Here is a 15,503-nt window from a genome sequence, read left to right on the forward strand (position 1 = left end):
GGACTGTCATCTTCCGTCTGACAAGCGGTCACCGGGTCCCGCGGGAGCCGAAGCCAGGCTCTGCGCGTCTGGCGTGGCCCAGCGTGGCCGTGGGATGCTAAGTGCTCACGATTTCACATGCCGCTGGCCTTCCCGAGAAAAACGCTCTGGTTTTTGCGACGGGCAGGGTCACGGCCCCCCAGGATGTCCAGGTCCAGATGTCCGGACCCTACGAACCTGCTACGTGTCGTGGCGGGGAAACTGAGGCTGCAGGTGCGACTGAGGCTCTGCTTGTTAGACGAGGGGGTGATGACCCTGGGTTCCTGGGGGCCCAGCGTCCTCACAGGTCCTCACAGGTCCTCACAAGAGGGAGGCAGAGAGACCGGGCGGACCCCGTGCTGCTGGCTGTGAGGGTGGAGGAGGGGCCGACGGCCAAGGATGCGGTGCCTCCAGAAGCCGGAAAAGGGGGGAGACGGGGCCCCGGGGGAAGCTGGCCCTGCTGACTCATTTTACAGGTTTGAGCTCCAGGACTAACGAATCTCAGTTGTTTTAAGCCACTAAGTTTTGTCACGAGGGCTCACAGCTCCGGGACTCCCCGGAGAGGGTGCTGGCTGGAGGAAACTGCCCTCCTTCCTAGCTCCATCTGGGAGGGGAAATCGAGACGGGGATGTTCAGCGTCCCTGCCCCGGGCCCACGTGTGCTACCTGGACCTGTGTCCTGTGTTTTGGGGGACCCCACGGACACCCTCTGAGGGGCCCCTCCTCGGTTTCCAGCCACCAACAGGCCGGGTCCTCTTTAGCTGGGCCTAGGCTGCCCCAGGAAGGAGGACCCCTCAGCCACGCCCCTGGAATAAGACGGGATTCAGGAAATCGTGGGCCTTGAACCCGGTTCAAGGGGAAGGGAGGCTCTGAGGGAGGGTCCCGTGGCCCGGCACCCTCGCCTCCCGGCTCCTTTTTAAAAAAAAAAAAAACTTTTTTTTTAACGTTTATTTATTTTTGGGACAGAGAGAGACAGAGCATGAACGGGGAGGGGCCGAGAGAGAGGGAGACACAGAATCGGAAACAGGCTCCAGGCTCCGAGCCATCAGCCCAGAGCCCGACGCGGGGCTCGAACTCCCGGACCGCGAGATCGTGACCTGGCTGAAGTCGGACGCTTAACCGACTGCGCCACCCAGGCGCCCCTCCTGGCTCCTTTTAAATCAGGCATTGGGGGGGGGGGGCGCATCCCACAGCCCTGACACGTCCCCAGCTTCAAATGGGGAACTGAGACCCGGAGTGACACCGAGTGGCATTTGCGAACTGCCCCTGGCCACCTCGCCCAGGTCAGAGTCTGCTGACCACTCTGACTCGGCCTACCTCTTTCCAGAAAGAGCGCGGGCTCTCGGGAGCGGAGTTTCCAGCTCAGACGGGCTCTGGGCCCGAGTTTCCCCACTCTGCAGTGCGGATAAAGCTGCCTGCTCTCGGAGGCGCCTGGCTGGCTCCGTCGGAAGGGCCCGTGGCTCTTGATTTCGGGGTCGTGGGTTCGAGCCCCACCTTGAACATAACATAAATAAATCTTTTTTTAAAAAAGCTGCCTGCTTTCTCTCAGAGGCCTCAGAAGCAGGGAAACCGATGGGACCCCTTAGAAGAGGAGAGACACCCCCGCCCCCACCCCCGGCCTGGAGGAAGCTGCCAGCTGTGAGGGCACAGCAGGAGTGCCCCACCTCCCCTTAGCTGGGGGCTCTGGGCAGATGCCCTCCATCCTCTGGCCCTCCCTGTGCCTCTCTGTAAAGTGAGGTCATGACAGGACCCGGCTCCCAGGGTGTCACCTGCATGGCAGGAGCTGGGGAACAGCACGCGGGAACAGCACGGGCGCTCCCGAAGTGCTACTGTAACGTCATCTCAGCAGGCCGCTGAGTTTGTCGCTCCACAAACTCACTTGGCCACCCACCTGTGGCTCAAGGCCAGCTCTGGGGCCAGCTCCGGGGCTGGAACGAGACAGTTCCCCCTGGGGACCCCAGAAGCCACTGCTTCCTGCCCTCACTCCTCCCATGAGAATTAAAAACAAAAAAACTGAGTCTGTTATTAAATCAGCTTCATTTTATTAGATTCCAACCAAATACAGCAGGAGGGGGCTGCGGGGCTAGGGGGCTGGGGGGTGCTGGGGGGCTGGGGGTCTTGGTTCCTGTTAGGATGGGGGGCTGGGGGGGGTCTCGGTTCATGTTGGGATGGGGGTTGGGCAGAGGGGGTGGGAGATCCCACTTTGCTGACTTTCGGTCAAGTCCTAATGCTGCTGTGAGAACACACCCCTCCCATCTTTGATGATGGTAAAGGCACTTGGATGTCATTTTGAGGGGCCCTTGGGGTTATGGCAACCAAGGTTAGGAGGATGTGAAGGGGGAAAGAAAACTAGTCAGTTCTGCCCAACTCGGGTGGGGTTTGGGGTCGCAGGACACCCCCTTTGGCCGTCACTATGTCCGCCACGAGTGAGGTTGAGGCGGGGTCAGCGGCCCGTCACCCGGCCCCGCTGGCCCGTTTGCGGCCGTGGGAGAAGGACCAGGGCGTCCCGAGGCTTCCAGCCACACAGCCCAGGGAGAACGGCCCGTACCCCCTTCCGAGTTCCGTGTGAATCCTTTGCCCAAAACCCCCAGCGTTCACCCAGCTATGTCTCTGGCTCCTCTCGGAAAGATCTCGAAGGATCCAGGATCCCAGTCAACCGTGAAGCCCATCCATGGGCCTGGCCTCTGTATATGCGGCAGGGGATCTGACCTCAGACCCATTTTACAGATGAGGACACTGTAGCCCGGGCGGTTCTCAGTCACCAGATGAAATTACCCACGTGGGCAGGAAGAGGGCTGGTTTCGAGCCTTCCTGTAAGGTCCTTAAGAATACTGTCCCGACCTCCTGGCGGGCGGCCAAGCTCCTGACTAGTCGAGGGGTCCCACAACATCTCCCGCGCCCCTTCCTCCGATGATGCCCTGTCATCTGGCCCGGGTGGACGGTGGGGGCAATAATCAGCCTGGGAGAGGCAGGGTCATGGATGGAGCCAGTGTGGTGTCTGAATATTTCTGCAAAACCTCAGTTCCTGTTGCTTACCCCCAGTGGCGGGGAACTCGCTATCTGAAGAGTAAAGGGGCAGTGACCTTGGGCAAGCTCTTCCTCAGCCTGAGCTGTAGTCTGCCCTCGGCTCCCTTGATCTTTAGCGCGAGTTCTGCCCCAAAGAGGCAGGCACCGAGGGACCTCTGCTCCCAACAGCTGGGTCCAGACCCCCCCCTGCAGCCTGCACCCTGTCCTGGCCTCGTTCTCCATGGCTGCCCCTGTAGCGCACCTAACGGGGACCCCAAGAACCTCCCACACTCTCTGGCCTCGCTCCCCACACGGGCGGTGGGTCACAGGGCTGGGCACGGTAGGGCCACCCTCGGGGCTCATCTGAGGCTGGCTCAGCCGTAGTGTGAACTCAGGGTGGAGGGTCACCCCAGAGGCCATGCTCCCGAGCCAGGGGCCAGGGCAGCTGTGCCTCCCGTGTGGCATGGGCACAGGAAGCAGGTGGCAGCCGTTAGGGGTGCCGGAGGGCGCTAGGGAAATGGCTTGTAGTGGGCAGCCCGCCCTGCTGGGCCAGGGGTCCCGGTGGGAGGGAGTCTGGGGGCGGAGACGGGGGGCTAGCATGCCGTGTGCTGGGCCCCTGGGGGGAGCATTCACGTGCTCAGCCAGACTTTCCTCCGCCCCCGAGATGCCCGGTTGATCAGGAGCTGGGTGAGCCGAGCGAGTCCTGGCTGGGAGCCGACTGTGTTCCCAGCGTAGGCCGGGCACGTCCCAAGGGTGGGCCGTGTGTCTCGGGTGGGCCGTGTGTCAGCTGCGAGTGTCCTGAGTGCGAGTGGGGTGTGTCCCAGGTGTGAGCGGTGGTCTCCCGAGAGCCGAGAGGCGGGCAGGCCCGCCGGGAGCTCAGCGGCCGGGCGCACCTGTTCAGGGTCAGGCGGGTCGGAGGTGTGAGCGCTCGGTCTCGGAGCTGGGTGTCGGTTGTGTGTCCTTGGTGCGAACGCGTGTGTGCCGCTGGATGTGAGGTGCGGTGTGGGGCATCCGGGTGTGGCCCGTATGGGCTTTCGCGGGCCTTCCCCGGGGGCCGGGTTGCCCTCCGCGCGCTGGACCACCCCCCCCCCCCCCCCCCCCGTGTGAACTACTTGCTCTGGGGAGGAGGTGGGGGGGGGGCGGCTCCGGCGGCTCCGAACTCCCACCCCGCCCAGCTCGGGACCCCGGCGGGGGCAGGAAGACGGGGTGAAACCTTTAGAAAATGCTTTGCGAAACAATGCAAAAATGCGTCCTGATGAAAAAAGTCCTGTGGTCGGGTCTCTACAAAAAAAGGGGAAGTTCCGCCAGGGGGCGGCCGCGGGGAGGGAGGCCCCGCCCCCCGCTCCGGGAAATGCATAGGTGGTGTCAGCCGCGCCCGCGTGGGGGCGCCCGGACCCTCAGATCATCTTCATGGTGAACTTGCGCGCCCCCCCCGGGCCCGCGGCGGCGGCCGGCCCGTCCACCTTGCGGAAGGAGTACTCCACCGAGAAGTTGTTCTTATGCTGCCCGCGGCCGCGGCTCCACGCGAACAGCAGCAGGAAGCAGAAGAGGACGACGCCCAGGAAGGTGATGCAGCCCATGGCGGTGGACACCAGGATGCTGGTGAGGTCCAGCGGGAAGCGCGCGGCCGCCTGCGTGTCGTTGCGGCCCTCGCCCGGGGTCCGGTTGGCGGCGGGCTCGGGCTGCACGGTCAGCGTGGCGAAGTAGGTGTCGTTGCCGCCCGCGTTGCTGGCCACGCACGTGTACGTGCCGCTGTCCTGCGGGCGCGCGCCGCGGATCTCCAGCGTGCCCCCCGGCAGCACGCGCGCGCGCCCGGCGCCGGCGGCGGCGGTCACGGCGCGGTGGCGCGGCGTCACCCAGGCCACGGTGGGCGCGGGCTCGCCCTCGGCGCGGCACCGGAAGCGCACGTCGTCGCCCGCGGCGGCCGTGACGCGCTGCAGCCGCCGCTCGCGGATCTTGGGCTTGCGGCACACGAAGTACTCGAAGAGCACGGAGTCGGGCAGGTTGCGCAGCGCGTCGCCGCGGACCTCGGCGGGGGTGGCGCAGGCCGGGAGCCGCCCGTCGAAGTTGAGGGTCTTCCGGCGCTGCACGATCCAGAGCAGGCGACAGTCGCAGGCCAGCGGGTTCCCGTCCACGCGCAGCGTCTCCAGCGTGTTGACCGAGTGGAAGGTGCTCTCCTCCAGCGTGGACAGCAGGTTGTCGGAGAGGTTGAGCAGGCGGATCTGCCGCAGCCCCAGGAAGGCCTGCGGCTCCACCACGGCCAGCAGGGCGCCGGCCAGGTGCAGCTCGCGCAGGCGGACCAGGTCGCGGAAGGAGCCGCGCGGCACCGTGCTGATGGGGTTGTGGGACAGGTTGAGGCAGGTGAGGTGGGCCTGGTGGCGGAGCGCGGCCGCCGGCACGGCGGTGATGTTGGTGTGCGTGACGGACAGCGAGGTCAGGTTGAGGCCCTGCAGGCTGCCGGCGGCCACCTCCTCCAGCAGCGGCCAGTTGTCGATCTCCAGGTGCAGCAGGCCGGGCAGCCTGCGGAAGTTCTGGTCCTCCAGGGCGGCGATGGCCAGGTGGCGCAGCCGCAGGGCGCCCAGGCCCCGCAGGTGGCCCAGGGACTCGCCCGACAGCGCCGTGAGGTTGCAGCGCTCCAGGGTCAGCTCCTCGAGCGCCAGCAGCCCCGCGAAGGCGCGGCGCGAGATGAACACCAGGTGGTTGTCGCCCACCTCCAGCCGGCGGAGGCTGCGCAGGTCCTGGAAGGTGTAGTCCAGGAGGATGACCAGCTTGTTCTCGCTCAGGTCCAGCAGCGTGAGGTTGTCCAGGCGCGTGAAGACGCCGGGCGGGATGAGCTTGAGCAGGTTGCCCCGGAGGCGCAGGACGCGCAGGCGCGGCAGGTTGGCGAAGGCGCCCGGCTCCACGTGCGCGATCACGTTCTCGCTCAGGTCCAGCTCCTCCAGCAGCGGCAGCGCGGCCAGGTCGCCCGGGTTCAGGCAGCGGATGCGGTTGCGGCTGAGCTCCAGCAGGCGCGTCTCGGCCGGGATGCCGTCGGGCACGGCGGTCAGCCGGCGCCGGGGACAGGCCACCGCGCGCGTCTGCGCCGTGCACTCGCAGCGGGCGGGGCAGCCGCCGGCCGGGGGCGGCGCCGCGGGCAGGAGCAGGAGCTGCAGGCTTAGGACGCACAGCCAGCAGGTCATGGTGCGGAGCCTGGGCCTAGGGCCGCGCCACCATCCTCGTGGGCACCTGAGGGTTGCGGGGGGGGGGCGGGGGGGGCAGCGTTAGCACGCGTGCGCAAGACGCGGTTATCCGCCGTGGGGCCCGCAGTCCCGCCCCTGGGCGAGCCCCCACAAAACCTGTGCCCGCAGTGCCCACCACGGCCAACAGGTGCAAACCACCCAAACGCCCATCAACAGATGAACAAAAACGTGCTCCATCCACACGGAACGTCACTCGGTCCCCAGCAGGAGCGAGGCGCCCGCCCCCGCCGCCCCGCGGACGGACCCCGAACACACGGCGCTCAGGGAGGGAACCGGCCACGAGAGGCCACGCGGGGTGTGAGTCCGCGGGTGTGAAACGTCCAGAACGGGCTCATCCACGGACGGGAAGGGGGCTCGTGGGAGCGGGGGGCGGGGGAGGGGGTGAGGGGTGACAGCTCACGGGGACGGGACTTCTTTTGGGGGTTGTGGAATGTTCTGGATTTAGATGGTGCTGATAGTGGCACAGCTCTGTGAATATACTAAAAGCCGCTGAAATGTATACTTTAAATTTTCTTAATGTTTGTTTATTTTTGAGAGAGAAAGGGAGTGTAAGCGGAGGAAGGGCAGAGAGAGAGAGGGAGACACAGAATGGGAAGCAGGTTCCAGGCTCTGAGCTGTCAGCACAGAGCCCGATGTGGGGCTTGAACTCACTAACCACGAGATCATGACCTGAGCGGAAGTCAGACGCTTAACGGACTGAGCCACCCAGGCGCCCCTGAAATGTATACTTTAAAAGGGCAAGTTTGTGTTATGTGAATTTTACCCTAATAAAAATAAATTGCAAGAGGAAACATTTATTGAACTGGGGAAGAACTTCACAAATACAGGTTAGATTTTGGGGTACAGCCCCCCAGAACACTTACTGACTGCCTACTGTATACCAGTCTCCAAACACACTGATGAACAAGGCAGATGGAGACCCCGACCTCCTGGGGTTCACATCCACCCTGTGGGGATACAGGTGGTCTAAATATTCCCCCCTGCCCTCCCCCCCCCGGAGGCCTTACCAGGCCCCCCCTCCACCCGTCTTGCCCTTCCTCAGTTCCCTGTGTCTACACCGGTCCAACCAGCACATGAAATTACAGGTTAAAGCCCTGTTCGTTGTCTGCTCCCTGTGGATTGTAACCTCTCCAAGGCACTTGTCTTCATCACTTCCGGTTTCTCAGAGCCTAGACCCGGCACCTGCTTGATGACCTTCGGGGCTCAGTCAACACAAGCAGCAAGACCAGAGAATGTGCCCCGGGTGCTCTGAAAGGAAGAGTCGGTGATCCCGGGGGAAGGAGGTGCAGCTGGAAAGGTGACACGTGAGCTGAGACCCAGATGTGGGTGGACCTGTGTCCCCCCCCCAAAAGACACGTGGGGCTTAACCCCCGGTACCTGTGAACGGGACCTTGTTCCACTGACCGCTGTCCTATCACAAGAGGGAAACTTGGACACACACGGATGCGCCCAGGGAGTGAGGCCACGTGAAGACCGAGGTGGGGGTTGAAGTGATGGGTCAGTAAGCCAAGGGTCGTGGGGAGCCCCCGAAAGCTGGACGGGGCAGAGAGGATCCTCCCGTGGAGCCTTCCTTCGGAGGGGACGGGGCCCCGCAACACACTGACTTCAGACTCGGCCTCCGGGGCTGAGAGAGAATAGATTTCTGTTGTTTTAAGCCACTCCGTTTGTGGTAGTCTGTTGTGACGGCCACGGGAAGCTAACGCAGACACAAAGGACGGTCAGGGAAGTGCCCGCGGTGTCCGGGGAAGGGAGGGGCCGGGCTGGGGGAAAAGCCAGTGCAAAGGCCCTGAGGCAGAAGGAGCGAGTGAAGGGGTTGGGGGAGGGAGGCCAGATGGCGTGGGGCGTGCAGGGCCCCGGGCCTGCCCATCTCGCCTGCTGGCCCCGCCGCCCCCTCCCCCTCCCCCCACTCTTCTGGGCTGCAGCCCAGATCCCGGGGGTCAAGGTGGGGTGCGGGTGGGGAGGCTCTAGCCAGATGGCAGGGATGGGGCCTGCCCCGTTAGCCGGTCCGCTATTTTCGGCATCTTAGCAGCTGCAGCCCCCCAAGGCTCCCCCCCGACCCCCCTCGTCCCAGGAGAGGCTGCCAGTTTCCGCGCTGTCCCCAGAGGCCCGGCTCGGCAGGGGCTCAGGCAGCAGATCCTCGTCTGCTCAACATCTGTGAGGCCAGCGCCTGCCTTCCTGGGCCCTTTGGGGAAGTAACACACGGAGCCCCCGAGTAACTGCCACCGAACGCTGGGGGAGAGTCACGTAACGGGGGGAGAGTCTGCGCTCTGCAGGTGCCATCCAGTGAAGATGGGGTCACCCTGGGGCGAGGCGGCCCTCGTCCAGCCACTGGCGACTTGATGAAGAGCGGAGATTCGGACGCAGACGCGCGGGCAAGACGGCTCCGTGTCGGCGGATTGGAGGGTGCGCCGCGAGCCACGGGACACCGCAGGTCACCGGTCGCCCCCAAGAGCTGGAAGAGGCAAGGGAGGATCCTCCCCCCGGAGCCCTGAGCGGGGGCCCAGCCCGGGGGGGGGGGGTCCCTTGAGTTTGCGCTTCTGGCCTCCGGAACACAGAGAGAACACAGTCCTGTCGTTTTCAGCCGCCGCGATTGTGGCGTTTTGCGAAGGGGGTCTCGGGGCACTGGCGCGAGACTTCAAGAGGGGCCGTGGATCCCTGACAAAGACCGCGCGGGAGCAGACGCCGTGGCCACGCAGGTTTGCTGCCCGTCGCGTGAAAGCGCGGACTGGGGCTAACCTACGTGTCCATCAGCGGGGGAGGAAGTAAGCTGTGACCCCCGGTTGTGGCGGGGCTCTGGGAGACACGGATGGACCCGCAGAGAAAGGCAGTCAGACGGGGCTTAGAGACAAACCGGCTGGCCAAGCGATTACAGACAGCATAGCCCTGCTCACGGCAAAATACGGGAACACAGAACAGCGAACGGGATTCTCGACTCGGGCGGACGCGTGAATCCGTGGGCAGGCGCCCCCCCAAAACGCCTGGGGACTCGCACACCGCACGGGACAGCACCGTGAGCGGTGGGAAGGGGGTTGCTCACTCTCAGCTCACACCGCGAGGAAAGCGAGCATCATCTGGTGTCCGGGATGTCACGGGTCCCCCGAGCGCTGGCTGGTTGTGCCCTCCCCCTGCAGCTGTCCTTAATTCTGGCCCGGGCGTTGCAGGGACACGGTCTTTCCCCAAGGCAAACTTCCTTCTGAGGCTGTTTTTCTAGGTCATTCTCCCCATGTCGTTGCCCTGAACAGCACACGGAGAGGCCGTGTCCCAGGAGGGGACAAGAGAGCCAGAACGGACGGTCCCCTGTTCAGCTGCCCGACTCACAATTCCGGCAACTTCCTACCTTAAACCAGTCCCTGAGTGTGAGGTTACTCCTAGGTCCCTGTCCCAGCCCGTGCTGTTCCCTGTGGTCAAGGGGTAACTGTCCTCTCCCCGGGGAACTGGGGACAGGGCCTCTGACTGTAAGGACTTGGGGCCTCTCTGGCTTTGCCCCAACGAGGAAATGGGCGGTATGGCTCAGCCCCCAAACAGATTCCTTGCGCGGGCAGAACTGCCTGCTTGGTTCTTTCTGCAGCAGAGAATTTCAGCCCCCTCGAGTATAATTCAGTCCTCCCTGAGGCCCCCAAGGCCCTGCACGACCTGCCCCCGTCCCCTCTCTGCCCTCCCCTCCTCCCTCTCTCCCCCTCGCTCACTCTGCTCCAGCCACACGGGCCTTCGTGCTGTCCCTCCAACACGCCAGACAGGTCCTGCCCCAGGACCTTTGCACACGATGTTCCCTCTGCCTGGAACACCTTCCCTGCATGGCTCTCTCCCTGGTGACTCTCTGTACTACGGTCCCCATCCTCGTCTATTTTTTTTAAGCACGCTCTACACCCAAAGTGGGGCTCAAACGCAAGAGTTGCACTCTCCACTGACGGAGCCAGCCAGGTGCCCCCTTCCTAGTCTCTCTAAATGCTATTAAACCCTTGTTTATTGCTGGTCTCCCGTCAGCCGGACTGTGAACCTCCCCCTCCTCCTCCTCAGGGCAAACGCCTCTGCTCTGTGCCAGCCCTGGGGTCAGGGCTCCACCTGGATGGTCCCACAACAAACGCATGGGGAGGGGGGACACGCTGCTGTCACCTTAACTTTACAGACAGGAACACTGAGGCTCAAAGCAACCTAAGTCACCTGCTCTGGTCCACACAGCACATCAGAGGTGGCAGGGGACGGTCTCGGGTGAAGCCGGCTACGATTTGCAACACGGCTCTGCTTCTGGTCCTAGTTTTTAAGAATTTTTTAATTGAGTATAGTTGACATACAACGTTACCTTAGCTTCGGGGATGTCCTTAAGAATGACTTCTGCTGTCACCTCTGGAGACACCATAACGCTGTTTCCCCTCATTCACTGCCTCTGTCCACCAGTCAGTCAACAAACACCTACCATGTGGGGAACATCTTCCAGGTCCGGGGGACACGGAGCACGGAAGACCGAGAGCTCGCTTTCTCGGAGCCGAACGATATCAAAGGAGGTAAATGCACGCGCCCTCTCCCGCCTCCCGGGGCCGCCGGCGGAGAAACGTATATCCAGGGAAGGGACGGCGTGGCGAGGGGGCTGCGAAGATCTAATCTACCGAGAGAGGAATGTTCCATCAGAGACCGAGCAGATGGCTCGGGGTGGGGGGGGCGGTCGGGTGGAGGGCACATCAGGGGCAAACGCTGCGAGCGGGGGCCACGCGGTCCAGGCAAGGCGCTGAGGCCAGAGAGGAGGGCGGACTGTTTAAAATTTTAAGTTGTTTTTAAGCTGGAAAGAATTCTCAAAAATTAGCCGGCACAGGATATGGGTAAGGACGAAATCTGGAAGGAGGCATCAGGCGACGAGAGGTTGGCCCGTCTTCTACGGTACAGCAGGTGCTGTCCGTCCCCGCCCCTTGTGACCTGTGATGAGCAGTGCACCCTCTCTGTGCCTTGCCTGTCACAGGAGCGGGGCCGCCCAAGCTGGGACCCAGCTCGTCACCCGAAACCTCCTCTCAGGCGCGGCCTCGTCGTCTCCACGGGGGCGGGGGCGTGGGGGGCCGGAGCTTCTGACGCCTCCCCCGGAGGTCCTGGGTACCCCCTGTGTCTGTCGCTCTCGGATGGTCGAAGGGCTGGGCACCCCGGGAAGGAAGGGTCCCTCTGCAGACCGGTTTCCTCTCCCGGGGCCTCAGGGTGGCGTCAGGAGGCCGGGACCCTGGGTTCCCTCTCCGGTAGAGGTCTGGATTCGGGTCCTGCCTCTGCGGGGTCGTTAGGGCCCGGGGCCCGTTCCCTGCGGGAGGCGAGAGGGTCAGCAGAGCAGATGCTGCAGGAAGGGCGGGCCAGGGCACAGGCGGGGCGGTGGGACCGCTTCACCATTCTCTGCCCCCCGGGGCCGCGGCCCTGGGGGAGGTGACGCGCACCTGCGCCCAGACCCTGCGTCCCCGCCCTGCCCAGCACCTGGCACCCACCTGGGGCCCCTCCTCCCGGCTGCCCAGACTAACTGCCACTGTTAGCTGATGACCCTGGTTTTGTGTCTCGGGCAGCACGTCTCCCCTGAGCTCCAGTCCTGGGGACCCGGTCGCATGCCCGACCTCTCCTGGGGGGGGGGTGCAGCACCCAGGCAACGGGGAGCCGTCCCCGCTCCACCGCCCCGCCCCGCCTCCCGCACAAGCTGGGATCGTGGCAACCCCCCGCCCCCAGCCAGTCCGTCAGCAGGTGCCGTGAGCCCCACCTCCGAGCACATCACAGCTCTCCCTCGCTCTGGATCTCCTGTCACTGCTGGGCCACCGCCAACCCACTGCAGGCCAGCTCACACCTGAGCTCTCAACAGACGTCCTCTGCGGCCTCAGGGTTCCCATCTGCACAATGACACCGGGGGATGTGGGAGGGTTGGATGACAGCCGTCACCACTGAGGGGTGACGTCATTCTCCGGGGGGCCGTCCCAGGCCCTGCGGGGTGTTCAGCAGCGTCCCCGGCCCCCACCCGCTCGACGCCAGGGGCATCGCCAGTCATGACAACCACAGACGTCCCCAGACGGGGAGGCAGGACCACCCCAGGTGACAGCCCCATCTACGGATGCGCGGCACACGGCAGGCGCGCACTTGACGCCCCAGGAGGAAGTGAGCTGATTATCAGCCTGTGTTACAGACGGGAGAGCAGAGGCCCAGAGAGGGGAAGCCACCCGGCCAGGGCCACAGAGCAGGTGACAAGCAGATCCAAGACTCGGGCCCACGCCCCGTTCTCCACGGCTCTCCCAGGGTCAGGGGACCCCCGTCCTCCACAGAACCACGACCTCTGCCAGCTCCGCAGACCCAGGGGCCTGCCCTGGGCCAGCCGGGCAGGACGGTGGGGCCCCCGGGACCGCAGCCCCTCCTCCCACACCACACAAAGCTTTGGGGTCGGCCAGCCTGGGCGCCGGGATGAGGGCCGAAGGGCATTTCCTCCCTGCTGTGGCCAGGTGACGGGAGCCCCCCCCCCCCCCCCCGCTGCAGTCCGGGGCCTCTGCCACCCCGTTTTCCAGCCGGGCGAGCACTCAGGGGGCTGGTCGCCCGAACCTCCCCGCCCTTCTTCCCACCTAAATGCAAATCCCTCGGGGGCCGAGCCATCCCGGCCCCGCGTCCAGTGGGCAGGTGACTTGTGTTGCAAGGACAGAGTGTCACCGCCATGACCAGGCCCTCTGCAGGGCGGCTGCGGTCACCGCGGACGGGGGTCTGGGGCGTGGAGACACCCAGCTAGCCAGTCACCCTGTGTGTCCATTTCTCCTCCTGAAACCTACTGTGTGGCGGGTCCCGACCGGGGCTGGGCCTCTGTGGCCGCATGTGTCCCGTTTCAAGTTTTTAACTCGGCGTCTTTAGTTCCCTCACGGTGTCGTGCAACCATCACCTCTCTGCAATTCCAGAACATTCCATCTCCCCAAAAGGAATCCCCGTCCTCATCAGCCATCACCTCCACCCCCCTCCCCAGCCCCCACGTTTCGCACACGTGGACTCACACCCCGTGTGGCCTCTCGTGTCCGGTTCCCTCCCGGGGCGTCGTGTTGGGGGGGCAAGCAGACAGGAATCGTGAAAATGGTTACCGGCAGCAGGATGGTTTGGGAAAAGTGGGGGGGGGGGTCTGTTACGATCTGATGCTTGGTCCCACAAGGCCTGGGGAGGCCTCGCCGAGTTGACCTGAACGGGAGGGCTGGCGGAACGGCCACTCCTACGATGCCTATAACCTGCTCCCTGGAACCCCTGAATGTCGCCCTACTCCCTGGAACCCCTGAATGTCGCCCTAGGTGGCCACCAGGATCCCGTTTGCCAATGACCTTAAGGATACCGTTGAGCTGACCTCAAGATGGGGAGACTGTCCCAGATGACTGGCGGGGGGGGCCCAGCATCCCCACGAGGTCCCCACGAGAGCGAGGCAGAGAGCCGGGCGGACCCCGCACCGCCGGCCGTGAGGAAGGAGGGGCCGTGGGCCCAGGATGCGGCGCCTCTGGAAGCCGGAAAAGGGGGGAGACGGGGCTCCCTGGGGCCCCGGGGGCAACCGGCCCCGCCCACGCCTGGGTCTTAGGACTTCTGAGCCCAGAGCTGTCAGAGAACCAGTGTGTGTGGTTTTAAGCCCTGGGTTGGTGGCCGTTTGTGACAGTGGCCCGGGAGAGGCGTGTGGTCTCGAAGAGGTGGGCGGAGGTCCCCGCGGAGCTGTGGGCCTCCTTCCAGGGGCTGGGGAGAGCAACGGCCTCAGCACCAGCTCACGGGTGGGGGGGCCCACGGGGAGGGGCCCTGAGATCTGTCCATCACGGCGGGACCTGGGCAATTGCAGAGCCCTCCCCCCACCCCCAAACTGTCCGGGGACTAATTTGCCATCAAGCTCTGAGGCCAAGGAGGAGGAGAGTGTGGCTGGGGTACCCGCGCCCCTCCCCTGGGACAGAGGCGGCCTGGCCAGGCCCCCAGAACCTTCCACCCACCTCCTCTGTTCTGAGTGAGCCTGCTCCCCGTCCAGGCCACAGGAGACACATCCTCCCACCCCTGCCAGGCCAGGGGATGCTGAGGACTGCCTAGGGCAAGGCCGGGCAAGGTCCCCCTGGAGGCCACAGCTGAACCCACGGGGCAGCCGGGGGGCGGGGGGCGGTGCAGACGGTGGAAGCTGGCAGCTGGACCCCCCTGCCCCCCCACACACAATGGGGGCAGGAGGGAGCACGGGGAGTTTGCTTTGGCAGGGTCTAGAAACGTCCCCCACTTAAGCTTCTATAGACAGACTCGGAAGGTGGGGGCCCAGCCGCAGCAGCACCCGGCCCTCTGAGGCCCTGCTTTTGGGGACACGCGGCCGACCCCCCCTCTGCCGTTTGGTGAGCTGTGTGTCCTAGATCCACACCCTCCTGGGGCTTTCATCCATGACAATTCATTAAGCTCTAATTAGTCTCCCGTCTGCCGACAGTCCCTTAACCCCTTGGGGGGCTGGGGGCCTCCCGACCCACTTTCCTTGCAGCCTGTGCGCGAGCACTGTCAACTGCCCTCTACAGGTGAGGCTTCTAGATCGGAACTACTTTTTGAAATGCTCACCATAGACCGTGGCCGCTCAGCCGCCAGCCCAGCCGCGAGGGTGGCAGGAATGAAGCCCATTCGGAGAAAAGGAGACTGAGGGTCAGAGTGATCCCCGGCGCATCTAGCCTCACTAAGCTTAAGAGTCAACGTCTGGACGTGCCAGCTCCTTTCCGTTAAGTGCGAGAGCCCCGCTGGAGGGCAGAGGACGCTCTTCTGAGGCCCGGGACTGACGCGGGAAGATGATGACGGCTCACTCAGGCCCACCTGGGGCGAGCTTTGCCTGGAGAGTTCCCCGAGAGGCTGTCTACCTGGTGACGAGGTGGTGACTCAGGGGTGCCCAGGAATGACAGCACTGTGGGAAGAGTAGTCGGGCTGCTGGCTCACATCTGCCTTCCGTGCCCACTCAGCGAGGCACCTTCAGATCCCGGGCTCCGTCTGGGGGCGGCTAGGAGCCGCCCCCATTGTACAGAAGAGCACACTGAGGCTGAGCGGACACCAGGCAGAGCTGTGGGGACCCAGCAGCCACCGGGCCCGGCGCGCACCCGTCTGTTAGGTCAGCCTCAGAGCTGGAGCTCAGAGAGGGGCCATCCTATGCCGGAAGTCACCAGACGGGACGGGGAACGAAGGAAAGACCGGGTGCGGGAGGCTGGCTCCGGCCCTTCCGAACCCCCGTCCCGGGGCTGCGCCGTCACCCCGTGCCGTCCAGGTGGAGTGCAGGACGTCTCTGGGG

General features: G+C 64.6%; 1 protein-coding gene across 1 annotated transcript; it reads right to left on the reverse strand.

The window, feature by feature from the left end:
• Positions 1–3,048: 3,048 nt before the first annotated feature.
• On the reverse strand, positions 3,049–6,244 carry LINGO3 (leucine rich repeat and Ig domain containing 3). Its single transcript, XM_030336027.1, has one exon. The coding sequence runs from the start codon at positions 6,200–6,202 to the stop codon at positions 4,421–4,423; it is 1,782 nt and encodes a 593-aa protein (XP_030191887.1). The 5' UTR covers positions 6,203–6,244; the 3' UTR covers positions 3,049–4,420.
• Between the last annotated feature and the right edge of the window lie 9,259 nt (positions 6,245–15,503).

This window comes from Lynx canadensis, chromosome A2, assembly GCF_007474595.2.
Source record: "Lynx canadensis isolate LIC74 chromosome A2, mLynCan4.pri.v2, whole genome shotgun sequence".
NCBI classification, from domain to species: domain Eukaryota; kingdom Metazoa; phylum Chordata; class Mammalia; order Carnivora; family Felidae; genus Lynx; species Lynx canadensis.

Excerpts from the sequence above, each read along its gene's own strand:
- LINGO3 (XM_030336027.1), bottom strand. The coding sequence starts at position 6,202 with ATGACCTGCTGGCTGTGCGTCCTAAGCCTGCAGCTCCTGCTCCTGCCC.